At 32.5% G+C, this 17,756-nt stretch overlaps 1 protein-coding gene across 1 annotated transcript; it reads right to left on the reverse strand.

Annotated features, from left to right (window-relative positions):
- Positions 1-2,040: 2,040 nt before the first annotated feature.
- LOC129946316 (uncharacterized) lies at positions 2,041-9,451 on the reverse strand. The gene is made up of 3 exons (XM_056056450.1): positions 9,003-9,451; positions 3,481-3,647; positions 2,041-3,407 (listed from the first exon to the last, which is right to left on the reverse strand). The coding sequence occupies exons 1-3, from the start codon at positions 9,211-9,213 to the stop codon at positions 2,241-2,243; spliced, it is 1,545 nt and encodes a 514-aa protein (XP_055912425.1). The 5' UTR covers positions 9,214-9,451; the 3' UTR covers positions 2,041-2,240.
- Positions 9,452-17,756: the final 8,305 nt, after the last annotated feature.

The raw sequence follows: 17,756 nt of genomic DNA on the forward strand, positions 1-17,756 counted from the left end.
TTAAAAAAAGAGCTTTTGTCCAATGGGGCAGTTGGAACTGTCAGTGGCAGTGAGGTACTATGGTATGAGACTCCATTTGTTTTATTTGTGTTTTTGTAAATTAAAAAAACAAAAACTTGCAACTTTTCATAAAATCTGCTAAAATGTAATTTTTGTTTGTAGGTTCAGATTTAATATTGTCATAGTGCATTGATTGTATCTTTTTATTTTTGTAATAAATAATCTTCCTTATCAGTTTTCAATTGTGAAATATGTACAAAAAAATAGCGTTTTATTTTCATCACAATATGAAATAATGTTAAAATAACATAAAAAAAATTAGTTGAGTTCAAAAAAGATTATGGGAACTGTTACTATAATGTCAAGTAAGTGTCAAATTACGAAGCAACACATGTAAACTGTTAGATAAGACTATTTTGCAGTGATTTAATGTTTTCTAAACAGTATTTATTTTATTCTGCTTTCTTTCGTGAGCAAACAGGGTTCGTATTTTTAAAAATTATAACTTTAACAATGGTTTTGGGAAATAAATAGACTTCTTTAATTTTTGTTTATATGATTTAAATTTTGATGTTTCAAATAAGTTACTTTTTTCATAATACCTATACATCAAAACGAATATGACGTTTACTCACCATACTTTGCCTTTAAACAAATGTCGTGTGTTAATTGGGTTTATAATAAACGTCAAAGTCAAATTCAAAGTGTCAGTGAAACAAAAATAAGCATTTCAAAGTTTTGGTTCAAAGTTTTTTTTCTTTTTGACAGCTGCGAAATGTTTGTAAAATGAAATTCCGCATTTGACATTTTACTGTCAGAGTCAATACCAAAAATAAAAAAGATCCCCACATGGTTACAAATTGTTTGTTACCAAACGGACATTTTTTCGGAGTTTTCCATTGATAAATAGAGATTGGTATAAACAAAAGTTTTGTGTTGTCATTAGTTTGGTGTTTTTATTGTATGAAGTTGAAACTATTGCGTTCATTTAATTCAATTCAAAAGGACAACGTAATTGCTCGGTTTTAAAAAAGAATTGTTTTTTTAGTAATTTTCAATCCCATCTGATATCATGGGCACTTTAATTTGACATTTCAGAGTTAAAAAGAACACGAGAAGAGTTCCAAATCTCTGACAAAACTAAATTTGAATAGTTAAAAAGAAATTGACATACAAATAAATTACAAACCGTTTTCAGTCAATTTTATGGCTAAATCTCAAACACGTTTCAGGTTCAGCTTCACATGACGTTTACGAGTTCAGCCATAGGAATTCAATGCATGCTATCACAATGGAGCTTAGACCTCACGTATCGTTTGACAATCGTAAGGAAAACAACGTAATGTAACGTAATGTAACGTAATGTGACTCCAAACGGAAGCTCTAGTTCAATTATCTGAACATTTGCTTTGTCTGACAGCTCAACGGCTTTAAAAAAATGTCAACAAACAAAATATTTGCTCTTGGAGGGATGAAATAATAGAAATGTCATTCAAAGCAACCTCGAAGCAGGCCCACCGTAACGCAGACGAAGTCCACAAAGCCGACGCTGAAGCGTGTTTATGAATCAGCCATTAAGCCCAGAACAGAGCTGTCAAAAAAATATCTATATTATGTTTCTTGTTTAGCTGTAACATAATATAAGATCATTCGTCTTGTGTTCCTTTTTTGGTAAAAACTACATATTTCATAGCTGAGTTAAAATCTGAATTCATGTCTGAATTGTGTCGTATTAAAGAGGCAGATGTTAAGTTATAAGTAAATTCTCCAGTGTGTTTCATAAATAAAACAGAGGGCTCTGATCAAACTATCCTAAGAGCGTACTCGGCTTGCTTAGACTCTGTGCAGTGTTTTGTTCTGAGCTTAAAAAGAAAAACGCCAAATGTTGGTCGGTTAATGGAAAAGCGATATTATTAATGGATGCGCTCGCCAACTTAAATTTAACCTAAAAAATGAATCAATTTATTTTGACCAATGGAACGCAACAAAATCATTAATCATTTATTAAATCCGCAATTAGTTAAAAATCAAGAAAACACCTTTTTACAATATTTTGAACTTTTAATTAAAGTTCGTTCGTATTTATTATGTAAATATAACAGATATTATTATTAGTGTAATAACATACATATACTGTTAATAGTATAAAAACATCTTATTTAAAAAATGAATCCTTAAATTATATACAGTTTTGGTTCGGTTCGGTTTTTTTTTTTTAAATGTATATAAATAACTTAAATCTAAACTTGGTCTCCTTGGTCGCCTTGGTCTTCATCATCTTCGTCAGGTTCAGAAGTTCCTATAGCAAATACCCTCTGGAATAATTTCAAAGCTTCACGCAATGTGGTTTGCATTGTTTCGGGCATAGTGAAGAAGAAAACAATTGCATACAGGAACTGTGAGCCTCCCAGAACGCATGCAAAGTTCGAAATCGAATGCGTCGATACCAAACAGCAGACTAAAATTTGTAGGACATTTTCAGTAATAACAGCAGCCAACATGAATTGAGGCTTCACTGACACAGAAAATGCTTCTCCCAAATAGCAAGTACTACTTGCTGCCGTAATTCCAGAAAGTATTTGATAGATAAGCATTAAAAAAACTACGGGTTGAATGTGTGCATTGGCCGTATTCCAGAACCCTGATGCTAGCCATCCAGCTGCTAGAAGAATTCCACCGCCAACAAATAATGAGAGTGAACTTGGTATTCTGCGTCCAAGGGTGTCCAAGAAAAACATCGAAAAAATGACTCCAATCAATCGCATGAATAGATAAACGTAGGGAGCCATTGGAATTCCATTCCTTGAACTTAAGGAGGTAGCCAGAAGGAATGTGAATGTAAGAGGAAGAGATATGGACATTGAGACGAAGCATCGAAATAGAACAACCTTGATCATTGGTATCCAGCTTTTTGACATGTTCTTGGAACTTTCCCTGGCCATGTCCTCTTGCAACAGTGCTTTGGTCTCATTTAACAAAGCGTATGTCTCGTGGGTGACAAGTTCGGGTCTTTGAAGTCTACGAAGAGCATTAACTGCTTCATCTTCGAAGTCCTTAAGCAAGAGGAATACTGGTGATTCAAGTGTAAAGACAAATGTACAAATTACGGCTCCAACACCTAAAATCAAAGCGATGACACCATGTGTTGAATATTCTTTATAATTGTGCGCATTTTGCATGGAAATGACTTTTATTAAAGCTCCAATGGCGAGTCCAAATTGTTCGACACTAAGAACAAATCCTCTCCACCTTTTGACAGTTTGCTCGGAACCAGCAATGATGGCTGGAATTAATGTCAAGCCAAATGCTATGCCATCGCAATAACGGGCTGAAATGACAGCTGACGTGCTTTGTGTTGCTGTAATGTAGAAAATTCCACTTATGACAACTAAAACAGATGCAATAAGCTGAAAAACAAAACATAGAAAAATGGAAAATTTAAATAGTTATTCATGATATTTGTGTTTTTGAAGAACTTACATTAAATATCCGCTTTGAGATCTTTTTCACCAATGAAGTAGATATACAAGATCCGATGATAACACCAATGAACCAGGAAACTTGATCATGGGTCCCATATAAATTATTTGATCCAAAACCAATACTGGACGCTAGATTCATTCCACCTGATGAAAAGATCAATGTTGCTGAAAGTATACAAGTTTGAAAAAGTTAAAGGTTGAAATACAATGCGCACCAAAAATGAAAATAAAATCTTCACAACAATAACAAAGTCCGAGGCGGAGAAAATCAAATTTCAATTTTGACATTTCCACCAACAGACAAATGTCAACAAGTCATTGGAATTATACGTCAATGCATCTAAGGGATTCTTTAATTGACATAATTATGTTTTGACATTGGGCAGGTTCAAGCAACATAGGGGGCTTCATTCGCAGTCAACTTCATTCTTTGAACGTAAATTTTGAACAAGGCAACTAGTTAGTTTTTTAAGTGTCATTAATTTCAAATTCACAAGGAAGCTTTTTACAGAAAGCATTAAATAAAGGTGTGCAGAAAATAAATAGATCATAGAATAAAAAAGTTCAGTTTTCGGTTGAATGAAAAAACATGATCAATTGTCATTTTGACATAAGTTGACTTGACTTGATAGTTAGGGAGATTTTTCTTGACTAACTTTCCAGTCAACTTTTCAATAAAGTTTCCTTAATTGAAAGGCAAGTTTTTGACAGCTAGCCAATCAGATGCTAGAAACTTAAGCCCCTTATGTCATCTGAACCTGCTCATTTTTATAAAGCCTTAGGTCTGTAGAGTTTCTAACTATCGTTAAATATTGTCGTTCTTAAACGATAACATTGGTTCAATTTGTAACAATATGGTGTCAACACATTTTTCCTAAACACACTGCTGAAATGTCAAATAATTACGATCTGAAGCAATTCATATTTTAGCTCAGGAGAAGAATTAAGATTTGTTTACGTCAAAGTGAATGATTTGTTTACAAATAAGCAATTGTTTTTAGTTTGAAAGAAAAAAATGGAACCACTGATTTTCGTTTTCTATGATTTGTATCCTTTTGTTGACAAACAAACAAATTCAATTACAATTTATGTAAGAGGAATTTCAATATTTCTTTTGTAATTAATTTCGAGATTTAAGGTTAAAATACGATATTTCCAAATTTTGATAATGGTTAAAAAAACACACCAGTGTTCTCTTCGTTTTTGAACAATTGTTAATTATTGTTGTTATGTCAAAAATACTGTTTGGTAGAATTTTTACAAACTATTGAAATTTGACAAAACGTCAATTGTTGAGCTAAGTATAGACGATTGGGAGATCTTCCGTTATTGACTTATTTTTCGCAAAACATTTTAACCAATTTTCTATCGATTCTATTTTTTTCTCCGAAAGGTGACAAAAACAAAATTGATAACCAATCGTTTGTACTTTTGTAACCACCCAATTTGATGTTCTTTCCAAACAACATAATCCAATATTCAATTGGAAGAGAGTGTTGGACTATGAAGCAACAACAAAAGCTTACAGGATTTTGAAAAAAATTGGAAATTGCGCAAATCTAAAGAAGTCATCGTTCGGAAAAATAATAGAAAAGAAGTTATTCACAGAATATTTGAGAAGAAACTTTAGAAGATAGTTGTTATTGGCTGCTTTCATATTGTTTCACTTTTTTTATATTTATTTTTTTTTTCTTAATGTTTTTACACGACTTTTTGTTTAAACTTCTAAAATTAATTTTTATATTCTTTGTCATCTGTCAAGAAAATTGTCCTCCAATAAGTCTACCATTTTCTTTTGTATGGTAGATATAAAATTGGGAGATACAAAATTGTCTGCGATTGTCAGCTGATTTTCTACCAAAAACTTGTCTAATATTTGGATCAAATCAATCAACCATATAAACGGACAGTTTTTATTCGATAGAAATTTCCAACATTGTGACCTTATTGGATGCTGTTGGAAGACTGTTGACAGTTAGGTAAATGTTGAAAGATCTGCCAATCATGTATACTTAGCTTTAGAAATTGTTGATCTGTCAATCTACCGATATCAAAAGTCAAAACCAAAAATACTCCATCTAACAAGATGGGAATCTCAGACTGACATTTCAGTTTGCCTACAAGCTAACTGCACACTAAATGTGAGAAAGTGTAAGTGAAATGATGCGAAAACCAAACACATTCTCACATTTAGTGTTCCGGCCCATCAAAATGCTTCATTTTAGTCCTCGAGCACACTAAATTCTTTATTTTGACCTTCGTTCAAAAACGAAACAATCCGAACCAATAGAATGTGAAGTGCTGACATGGTCTTAAATTAATACATTTGTATAGCTTTTTAATTTCAATCCAAATAAATGTTGTAAATGTATATTAAATAAAATAAAATTGACCAAATACAAATTTAATGATTTATTAGTACTGTATTTTGTTCACTTAAATTATTTTCGAACGCAATATGAGCTGCAATTTTGAAAATGGACAAAAGTGTAACTCAATATTTTGTAAAACAACAAAACAGGCAATTTTTTCTGCTGTAGTTTGCTTACAGCATTTTTTTGGCGAGGAAGGCGGGTGTCTCCGTATTTTTTTGTACAGACAATGCACCGAGAAACATAATTGTCAAGTTCTATTGCCAACTTTAGCTAGTTCAGATTCCTCAATTAGATCAGTACTTTCATCATTTAAGCAGTTCGATAAGTTAAGTTTTGTTTGTTGCAGAAATTTCTTTAATGAACAGACCTAAAATATTGGCTTTCTCAAAAATATTTTTCTACGCTAACCTCTGCTTTTTATCTGAAAACTATTGTTTATGTATATGTTCTTCTTGGTTCTGCATTTATAAAATGTAATCTATGATAGATAGTATTTGTTATATTAAGAAACAAAAATAGAATCGTAAAACTCATTAATTTGTTTTCATTATTAGTAGCATTTTTACCAAAAATAGCCTTCAAACAATGATGAGTAAATTTTAACTTTACATTTTTAAGGAATTCATGAAAATTATACTTTGGGTTAATTCACTAAAAAATTTCTGTTCGTCAACAATAAACATTCATTTCGATTACATTATCTATTGAATGAGTTGTGCATGAATTCAGAACGATTTTTGACGTTTTCATTTTGTGATAAACGTCAAAATTTGGATTTTATTTGCTCTGCATTTATTTAACAGGTTTGCTATTGGCGTTCCTTTGATGCATAGTTCTTTTTTTATAGAAAATACATGTATGCTTCCATCAATGAAGAATGTTATGGATAAGGTATTTTTCGATTATAACTGTTTTTTTTTTAATTTAATATTTATTAATCAAAATGGGATTGAAAAATAGTTGCAAGCTTAAACATTAAAAACAAACTATAAATATACTTAGTATAATTAAACTGATACAGATTTTAATTACTTGCAAAATAAAATTTGGGCCGTTCATTAACGAACATTTAATAGAATTCAATTAATTGCGCTCGCACCCTTAACTTGATGGTTCTTCGAACGCATCTTTGATACAATAATCCGAAGGTAAGTATGAAATTTAAAGAATTTCGTAGTGATTGCTGGAAATGAGTGAATTAATTATATTAAACTGATGTTGAACATGCTTTTTTCAAGACGAAAATGTTGGGTTCGCTATCAACAAAATGACTGTAAAACTAAAGCTCAAACTGACTTTTTTATCGAAAAAAGTAAAAAGAAAAATCTGGAAAAAAACTTATTAACCTCCCCATTTTGTTTTTGCTTTGCAAAGTGCCGCTAGCCCAAGGCATCGTTTTTTTTGTTTGTTTTCACATGTGTTCATGGACTAATTGCCAAAATTACAAATACAACAATTTAAACAAACGGGTTTTTTTAAAGTGAAACGTACGAAAGATTCCGATCTTGGTAAATGGAGTATTTTTTGTCAAAACTAAAACAAAAAAAATTATTTTCATAACTTCAAATCTGAAAATAAATAAAATCAAAGAAAAACATTGGTTTATATTGTATAATGAAAATCGTTGGTCCCATTTATATGAGGAATAGCTTTTAAATTCATTGCTCACTTTCAATCAAACACAAACAAAAAATTACATAATTGTAAACAATTCATTCACTTTGACAGTTAAACAATTTCAACTCACAGTCACCTTCCGAGCTGATTTGTGGATTGTTATTCATCGTATGTAACTACATATGTTCTTGACACGTTCCATTGAGCAAATTTAATTGATTTAAAAACCAATCTACCTTCCCGAAATACTTAACACCTTTTTGCACTGACATAATTTTTAGCTGTCTGATTCAATTTATAATTTGTTCAATTTTTAAAAAATGGTGTGGAAGTAATTAGTCCTCAAATATTTAAGAAATCTTTAATGAATTAGTTTTTAAATTAAGCTCAAATCAAGTTTTGAAAATATGTTAAGCTTAAACAAACAAATAATAACAACAAGATGAATTTACATCGGACTCTTTTTGGTTGGCTCATTTTGACGTTCCATCATTTTCTCTCACTCTCATTGTTTTGTTTAATAATGTGTGCTTTGCCTCTTTTTAACTATCGAGTGGAAACGAGATACAAGCATACAAGATCTGAACTCCGTCCAATGACACAAATAGTCTATTGTTTTCCAGTGGTCACAAAAATACCAATTTCTTTTTTTTTAATCTAAATTTACCAATGGAAAACCCCATACATTTGAGAACAATATAAATTAACGTTCATAGTTTAAAATTTATAACAACAAAATTAAACGTCAAGAAGGCAAAGAATAAATAACTTGTTGATGATGAATCGTGTAACGTCTACATTAGCTCTATGCCACATTACATACAAATTTTTATGTCAGAAAAATCTACATAATTCAACAATAATTTCATCATCTTATTAAATATTCTATAAATGACTCCTCGCCGCACACATATTGTAAATACTTTATGTATAGAAAAAACCCCTAACAAAATATTCAATGGAATAATATCTAAGATATTGAAAAGTTGAAAAAGAGAAAAGGCTAACTTGGTAATTTACTGTCGGCATTTAAACAAAATGAAGTGTAAAATAATTTGAACTAAATGACATTTATGTATTTCCAAATTAATTACCAACAGTAAAAGATCATTTTGTTCTACTTCATTTAAGTGCAATTAAAAAATGGAGCCTTGTATCGTTGCACTAAATTAAAAACAGAAACTTAACTACTGTTTTTAATAAATAGATTACTGTATTTTTGGTTTGTTTTTTACATTCAAGATTGAAAACAATAATTATGTTCCTACTTCTTTAGACTTGAATGAAATATACAAAACAAGGTCTTCCAATTTTTGTATCGATGTTTTCAATCTTTTGTTTGCAAAAACAAATAAACCCAACCACATGCGTCATCGTTATTGTAAAAAATGCACAATAAATTAAAAATATACACAAAATATATGTCAGTGGGGAACAATAAACTTAATTTTATATTCACATTATTATCGTCATTAATTGTCTTTAAGTGCGATTAAAAAACAAATAATGTACTCGTAAAGTTTTATACCTGCGGCCAGAGATCGTAACTGAGGATTATTTTTCTGTGCATCCTCACACCATCCCAAACGTCGTTGGCGGGACGCCCTTTGTCTTTGTTGTGATCCATAAACAGCTTCATATCCTGTCTGAGGTGATTTTGGTCTATATTCCAATTTAGGTTCAGGAAGTCTTCCTGTAATTTTGTCAGTTGTTAAAGCTGACTCTTTCGTTTGACTCATATCTGAAGCTTGTGTAAGGTATTAAGCTTTTGTAAAGACTTTAAAAACTAAAATTCAATTGTTTTTGAATAGGTATGCACTTTTAGGTGGTGGTTATATCACAGTTAGACTATAAAATTAATAACTTTATTTTGAATTCGCATGTTTTTGTTAAATAAATAGAAAACAAAATAATAAACTAACATAAATTGTAACTTAAACAAAACGAAGAACCTCTCAATGTAAATGAAGAAAACATACTAACCTACCAGCTACCTACAAAGCCTGAGAGAGTGATTATACACTGACTCCGAGGCTTCGAGCTCGAATTTAATGAACAGAGTTGCTACTTTGAATGAAATTCGTGAAAGAAGAAACTTCTAGAACATTATTTTAAGTTAGGGTGAGTTGAGTATAATATGGTAGTCGAGTTCACGACAAAAATTAAATTGGTAGACAGAAGTTGATATAAAACTGAATATTTTATGAGAAAAGCGGTTTTAAATGGAAGTTAAAATTTAGTGTAAATTGCCTGATGCCTTCAAACTCCCAATATCAACTATTGAGACTAAATTGATTAAATAGTATGGCATTGTGAATGTCTTGATTTGTTTATTGTGAATGTTCGTCTGACAGATATTTGTTTGCCAAGAAGATTATTTAGAAAAAAGATAAAATTAAAAACTTAATGAGATCAACTGAATTTTTTATTTGACGAAAATGAGGAGTTAAATGATTATGTTTTCGTAGAAATGACTAAATTGCTGTATTTTCTCACATGATTAAGTCAATGCGAGCTGCTACGAGTGGATGTTATTTCTATTGTGTTTTCTATACTTCCGTACTCTACGAAACCTTTCTGAGGAACTAAAGGTCCAACCATAATAGACTTAACCGAGCTTAGGCCAGCTTAAGGGAACGAACCAATAAGCAGCCTTATATGTCACTAAACATAATAGACGTTCTGCTCAGTTTCGTTAAATTTCGCTAACTTTCGCGCAATTACGCAAGAGCCATTTAAATGGCTCGAGCTTAAGCAAATGTCAAATGTCAGTTACTTGAATCCATTATGGTTACTTTTTGTTTTGACAATAACTTATGATAACTTTTCGTTCGGTTTTGACAATAGCTCACTTTCGGTTAAGTACACATATTATATTTGGGCCATAAGCTTTTAATCTATATACTTCACTCTCTATTAACTACAGCTTTAAAACAAACGGAACAAAAAAATTAGAACCAGAGCTGAGTGATTTATAATTCTCAACTATTCCTGTGTGTAAGTCATTTCAGGAATTAAGGGACCTACAGTTTTATGCCGAATCAGAACGGCTTTTTTGAGAAGGCAGTTGGAGAATTTGTCAATTTTTCACAAGAGGCAGTACCCGTGAAAAAAAACTTAAGATGGCACAGGCATACACATTAGCCATCATGCGTACTATGAAAGAGAATACAAGTCATTATAAAATGTGGTACAAGAACGAATCTGACTCCGAATAACAAAATACAACTGACAACTTAACGTTATTTTGTCTATGGTTAAGTACGGTTGAAAATTTTATAATTAAAAATTTGGTCATAAATCAATAATCAATAATTATTTTTAATCTTTTTGAATGTGCCCGGCTTATCACTGCACAATTTACACTTAACTGCTGGAACACAATGGTGACGGAGCCGGAGTCGTAACTGGAATACCTGTCAAAATATTAAAAGTATACAAATACAGATGCACGAACAAGACGCGACGGAACTGGAATCGGAGCCGCAGCCGGAGTCAGAAGTTGACTAACTTTTAACTTTGACGTACGACACTTTTGACGTCTTACATTTTCGGCACATCAAATTTGATTTGGTGGTTTGTGTTTGTGCATTAAATTAATATTTTTTATTGCGGTTGTTTGAATAAATAAAAAAATAAACAGTTAAATTAAACCAAAAAAAGTTAAATTAAAAAATACAAAATCGATGAATCGGAAAAAATTATCCAAGCGGTGAGTGAAAGGGACGTCCTTTGGAATTAGGAAAACAGACACTACAAAAACAATCAGAAGTTGAATTGAACAACATAATTGTGAACTTACGTCAAGGTTAACACCATTCTACATTCTGGGCTTATAGCTTTTCGAATTGATGATTTCGTCAAACGCTTTTCCACTAAACTCAACTACAAGTTGTATTGGGTGTGATTCATTCTTGTTGATTTAAAGAATAGATCAGGATCATTTTCTTTAATGATTTTAAAAATGGTTTCAAAATACCCCTTTTCATTTCTTTCCTGGTACAATTTCCGCACCCACCTTCGCGTATTAACTTTACCATAGTATTTTAAATAAATATATGACATTTCAAAAATAAATAATAAATAATTTTGAAACTCAGCCCAACTCAAACCAAATGATAAGTATCAAATCAATAATTTCAAAATAGAACTAAATCTATATCAAACGTCAAAAAGTCGTACGACGCATTTTGTGCGATCTTTCTGTTAACGTATACGACAAGCTGTGACAGCTATTCCGTCTCAAACTCTGGTTTCGGCTCTGATTTTTGCATTGTGTTCCAGCAGTAAAGGTTCGCTCCGTAGCTTAGTAAACAGTCTTCGTATCTTAAACCTACCAACTCTGTGCAACGTTACTCATTTGGTGCTAATGCGCAACGTTTGAAGTTGAAGAAGCTCCAAAGATGGCGATGATTAAAACCGTTATGCCATTTGAGTTGAAATGATTTTAATTTACGACCTATCTTGCATTTACCATGACCATTAACAAGATCTTCGAAAGTTTTCGTCTTAAATATTCACAATGGGTCAATAGTATTGATTACTAAAGTTAAATATACTCTATTGGTAGATCTTTCAATATTGGCCGAACTGTCAAAAGTATTCCAATTCCGTGACAATTGTCCGTTTATATGGTTGGTTGATCTATCCAAATATTAGACAATTTTGTGGTAGAAAATCGGCTGACAATTTCCGACAATTTATTATCTTCCAATTAATAATTGTCTGTTAACATGGTTGGAAAACTTAAGAAAACAAAAAATTTGGTAGATTCATTGCAAAACAATTTTATCGATGACAGATGACAGAATATAAAAATTTATTAAAGAATTGAAAACAAGAGGTCGTGCAAAAAACCTCTAAATAAATATGAAATAGAGAAAAAGTGATATAATACTAAAACAGACAGTAACGACTGTGTTTTAAAATTTGTTAATACACAATATATACATTTTGTGTATAACTCCTTTTTCGTAATTTTTTCCAAACAGTGACTTCTTACTTGTTTCGATTTTCGTAGTTTCCAAATTCTTTTAAGATCCTTTATAGGCGTTTGTTGTTGATTCCAGCTCTAAAACTGTCTGACAACAAAAAATTGAAAGATGTTGTTTGGAAAGAAAATCATTCAATATCCAATTAGTGAACAACTGTCCAAATACGAAAAATTGGATGTTTAAAAGAGTACAAACGATTGCAAGAAGCCAATTTTCTATGTGTCACTTTTGACAGTTGATAGAAAATTGATTTAAAAAGGATTTGCGAAAAATCTGTGAATATTGGAAGATCTTCAAATTATGTATACTTATGTAACTTATGGTCACGATGTCATTAAATAAAATTGATTAAAAATAAAATATAAATGAAATAATAAATTGCTCATCTAATAAATCTTTGCAACAAGTATTTAAAAAAGTGGCAACTCTTTTTTTGCGAAAATAAAAAAACAAACAAAAACTAAATAAAACATTTGAATAAATTAATTATTGAAGAAAACAACAACTCAATACGCCATACATACATACGATAAACATCATCATAACCCGGCATTAAATACGATGCTGGGTTGGGTTCTTGAAAGGTATTTGGGGTATGCGTAATCGAATTAGTGATGTAGATACGCACTCTTGGAGCTATGTATGCATGTATACAAAAATCTTATTGTTTATAAAAATGCATCTATGACATCATCAGAATATTTTATCTTGCCAATTACTACGAAAGGCCAAATAATGATTCATCGAGACTTCGATAGAAGCATTATTTTATTATTGTTAAATGTTGAGTGGAAATTTATGGTGAATGTAAAATAATCTGTTCACACCATGTTTCCAAGGAATGTTATAGAAAAGTAGAATAATTTATCATATACTCGTATATTGATTAAGATACACGTGTATATTATTCATACATAAGTTAAGAGAAAAGTTTAACTATTTATTAATGTTTGAATAGTGAGACCCGAAGTAAATTTTACTTCTATTAAAGTTAAGAGCGAAATCGATCTTCTGAAGCTGTATCGTCAAATTGTATTAGAGCTGTAAAACTGAAGGCGAAGGGTGGTATGCAGAATACATCTTCTTAGTCTCATGAGATTGAGCTCCAAATAGTGAGATTGAACATTATCAATTTGACAAATCGCAATTTGATTTGAAAGCGGTCTCAAAAAATCAATAATTTTAAAAATAACTTGAAATCCTAACTAGTCTGGATGCGGAGGGTTTCAGAGTGATAGCCTATGCGGACGACGTTGCTATAGCAGTTTCAGGAAAGCATCTTAATATCCTAAAAGAACTCTTACAAAATGCCTTGGACAGACTAATACTTTGGGCTGATCGGTGTGGACTGGGTGTTAGCCCACACAAAACCGATCTGGTCTTATTTTCGAGGAGATACAACATTCCATTTGTCAAACTTCCCTATATTAAAGGAATCCAATTAAAATTCTCAGACGAGACTAAATACCTAGGTCTTGTCTTAGACAAAAAACTAAATTGGAAACGCAACGTACAGGAAAGAGTCAAAAAAGCTACTGTAGCTCTCTTTTCTTGCAAAAAAGCTATTGGTAATAAATGGGGTTTACAGCCCAGAATCACGCATTGGCTATACACATCGGTAATCAGACCGATTTTAACGTACGGTGTGGCAGTATGGTGGACTTCTTTAGAGAAAGGTATAAACACGGATAAGTTAAATAAAGTACAACGTTCAGCCTGCCTATGTATAAGCGGATCGCTTCGTACGACCCCGTCTGCGGCACTGTACACCTTGCTCTACCTAACACCTCTTGACATATTTAGTAAACAAATTATTCGCCTCAATGCTTCGTCGCAGTGGACTAACAACAACATTGGCCACTCCGTAATTCTAAGGTACTTAGAATCAATTCCAAAGCACACAGACTACACCATCCCCCAACTACAATTCGATAGAAATTTCCAGATTTCTATACCTCCCAGATCTTTTTGGGAGGATAGGACATTCTTGGAGGATGAGTCAATCCACTTTTACACAGATGGCTCAAAACCCAAAGAAGGGGTTGGTGGTGGTGTGCACTCTGAACGACTGAAATTAAGTCTCTCATTCCGCCTTCCCAATCATTGTAGCGTGTTCCAGGCGGAACTTTTGGCGATTAAGGAAGTCTTGTTTTGGCTCAAAGAAAACGTGATATCAACATCTGATATCCGTATTTTCTCTGACAGCCAGGCCGCTATCAAATCTCTGGACTCTGTCTCTACAAACTCTATAACAGTCTATAACTGTCGATCATCTCTAATGGAGATGGCGCGAGAGTTTAATATTCACCTTTGCTGGGTGCGGGCCATAGAGACATTCCAGGTAACTGTAAGGCAGATGAACTCGCCAGGAACGGTACAGTACAGCCCATCCTACCACGTTTGGCAAGTACTGGCATACCAATCGCTACTTGTAAACTGCTACTAATGCAAGACGCTGTGAGGAGGGCAGGCACCAGGTGGACCAACATCACCACGTGTCAAGCCAAAAAAAACATCTGACCAACACTGGATTTAAAACGTTCAAGGTGCTTGCTCTCTCTAAGCAGATCGCATATAAGCTCGATAATAGGTGCCATAACCGGACACTGTCTAATAGGAAAGCACGCCACGGGACTAGGCTTATTCTCAAATGAATTTTGCAGAAGCTGTATTGATGAGGAAGAGGAAGAAACGGTTCTTCATCTTCTCTTCACATGCCCTGCTCTAGCTCCAAAACGCAAAAATTACCTAGGAGAATTCTTCTTTAACGATCTAAATCATATCAGTATAATCAGCCTGTCACGTTTCGTAAGGGACTCTAGCTGGTTCCATTGAGCTTAGGAGGAAGCCTCAAGATTCATGTGGTATCACAATGGGCCATTAAACTGGCCTAAGTGTGTCTGTTTGCATCTTGGACAGCCACTATAACCTAACCTAAAAATAACTGCTTCAATTAAAAGCATTGTCGGGAAAACCCTACAATAATAAAATGCACTACTTGGTCCCACGAACTTACTGGTATCCAAAGAGTCTGTTTAAAAATATTTCCTGTATTTTACAACTAAGCAATGTACCTGCGAAAAAATTTGTTTTCAAAGATTTAAAAACTTTTCTAGTTTTGTATTTAACCCTACAACCCATACCTTGTTTTTTGTTTCATTAACCTATTTGGGGTTATTCCACACCCCACAACTTTCAAGTAATATTATGTCAAAAAGAAAACACGAATGATATAAATTGTTGTATTTTTATTAATAACATATTATTTTTAAACACTTATAACAAAAAATTGGGCTTAGTAATTGAAACTTAAGTGTTAAAAATTAATAATAAGAAAAACCAAAAAAGTATAACGAATTTAAGCAGTCTTTCAAAAATCCAAAAATGATTGGCGTAAGTCACCAAAATTGTTGAGAATCTGAAAAAAGACAATAGTTACAATAAATATTTGCATTGAAGATGTTTTGCAGACTGTTTTTGTCTTTTTGTCTTTCATTCTTGGCATCTTCCTAGTTTTGCCTTTTTCGAAGGAGGTTCTTGGCCTTCGTCTTCATCAATAACTTCATGGGCTTCGCCCGAAGCATTCATGAAAATTTTTTCTATATTGGTCCTCAAATGAATGCTTATTTTTTGGTCTAAGCGTTTTTGCCGGGAACTTACAGCCGGCAACTTTTAGGACAATGTTCCGAGAAGCCGTGCTGCCACCGGATGAAGGTGGTTGTACTGTCCACCAACAGAACCCCTTCGTGATGCCGTGTTTCTGAGATCTCTTCTTCTTCACAATCACTGGCAGACATTTCATCATCTTCTTCTGAATCGACTTCCATGTTATCATCAGAAAATTCTTCATGCTCATCATCGTCTTCAACATCAATGTCAAGAAGTAGTTGTCTTATCTCATTTTCCATGTCAGACATTTTGCTTAACCTTTTTCAATTTTCTTAATAAATTTCAATATTTTACTTCCCAAAACTAAAACAAAAGCACTCATTTACTTACCGAAACCGCGAAATAAATTTTTACACAAAACCTTCATAGAACAAAAAAACTTGCGTAAACCTATTTGGGGTACCTGTACACCCCACTGATCAAGATATACACGCAAAGAAGAAAGAAAGCAAACTAAAATGGTTTGGGTTATAAAGAAACAATGTCATGACAATCCGTTATAATTTTGTCCACTACAAAAAAATATACAGGCAATATAAAATTAAAGTGGGGTTCCTACGCACCCCGTATGGGTTCTAAAAAATCGTTGGAGCGGTTTTTTTTTTTGACAGGAGGAAATCTTTAAAAGACACTTGGCAGTATTCGACACCAAGTAGTGTGGGACTCTTAACCACTAAAACCACCTCTTCATCAGGACCAATCTTGAAGGATCGACTTCCGATTTTTCTTTCTTGATTTTGTACAATCACTTTGGGGCAAGTTTAAACTTTTGATACTTTCCCATGTTTTTTTAGACCATAAGCTCATGAGGCTTGGTTCTTCTTAATCTCCGAACATGGTTTTTTATATTTAAGACGGACTCCATTTCAGAATTAGTATGACTTTGCAGTCTCTGGTTGAGCGATACAGCGTATTTTTTAACAACTTCTGTAACCATTTCTATTTGTAAGTCACGATGTAGATCGGTATTTCTTATGTACCAAGGTGCATTAACTATTCCACGAAAGTCTTTGTTTTGGAATTTTTGGATGATTTCGGTATTTGTTTTGTTTGTACAGCCCCATAATTGGATTCCATAGGTCCAAACAGTCTTTAGTACTTGATTATACAGCGGTTTCTTTTTAAATAAAAATATTATATATCAAATTATTTAATTTTAATTTTAAAATTCTTTTAGTATGCAGTTTTTTAGAGCTTATTTATTTCCTTTAAACACTTAAATTTCGTAAAGAAATGATGAATCATTTTCGAGAAATGTTCAATATTTTTTTTAATCAAGAATAAAAACAATGACATTTTTGAGGATAAACTATTAATGAGACAGTATAAGAGCTTGCGCAGAAAAAAATATTTTAGAAACCGTTGATTAATTTTTGAGTAAACTTAAAAACAAAATAAACGGTTTTATGGGTGGTACCCTTCTGGAGCAATACCAATGTTTGTTTACTGAAAGAATTCAATTTAGTAACAACATTTAAGAGAAAATTTAAAAAAATCATCGGTTCGTTTTCGAAAATATTCGAATTTTCTATTTTTTACCAAATAATGGGCTTGTTATCAGACGACATAAGGACGACATGTTGTATACTCCTTTCATTTCCCAGTATTCTTCCATTCGT

Source organism: Eupeodes corollae, chromosome 2 (assembly GCF_945859685.1).
Source record: "Eupeodes corollae chromosome 2, idEupCoro1.1, whole genome shotgun sequence".
Lineage (NCBI taxonomy): Eukaryota > Metazoa > Arthropoda > Insecta > Diptera > Syrphidae > Eupeodes > Eupeodes corollae.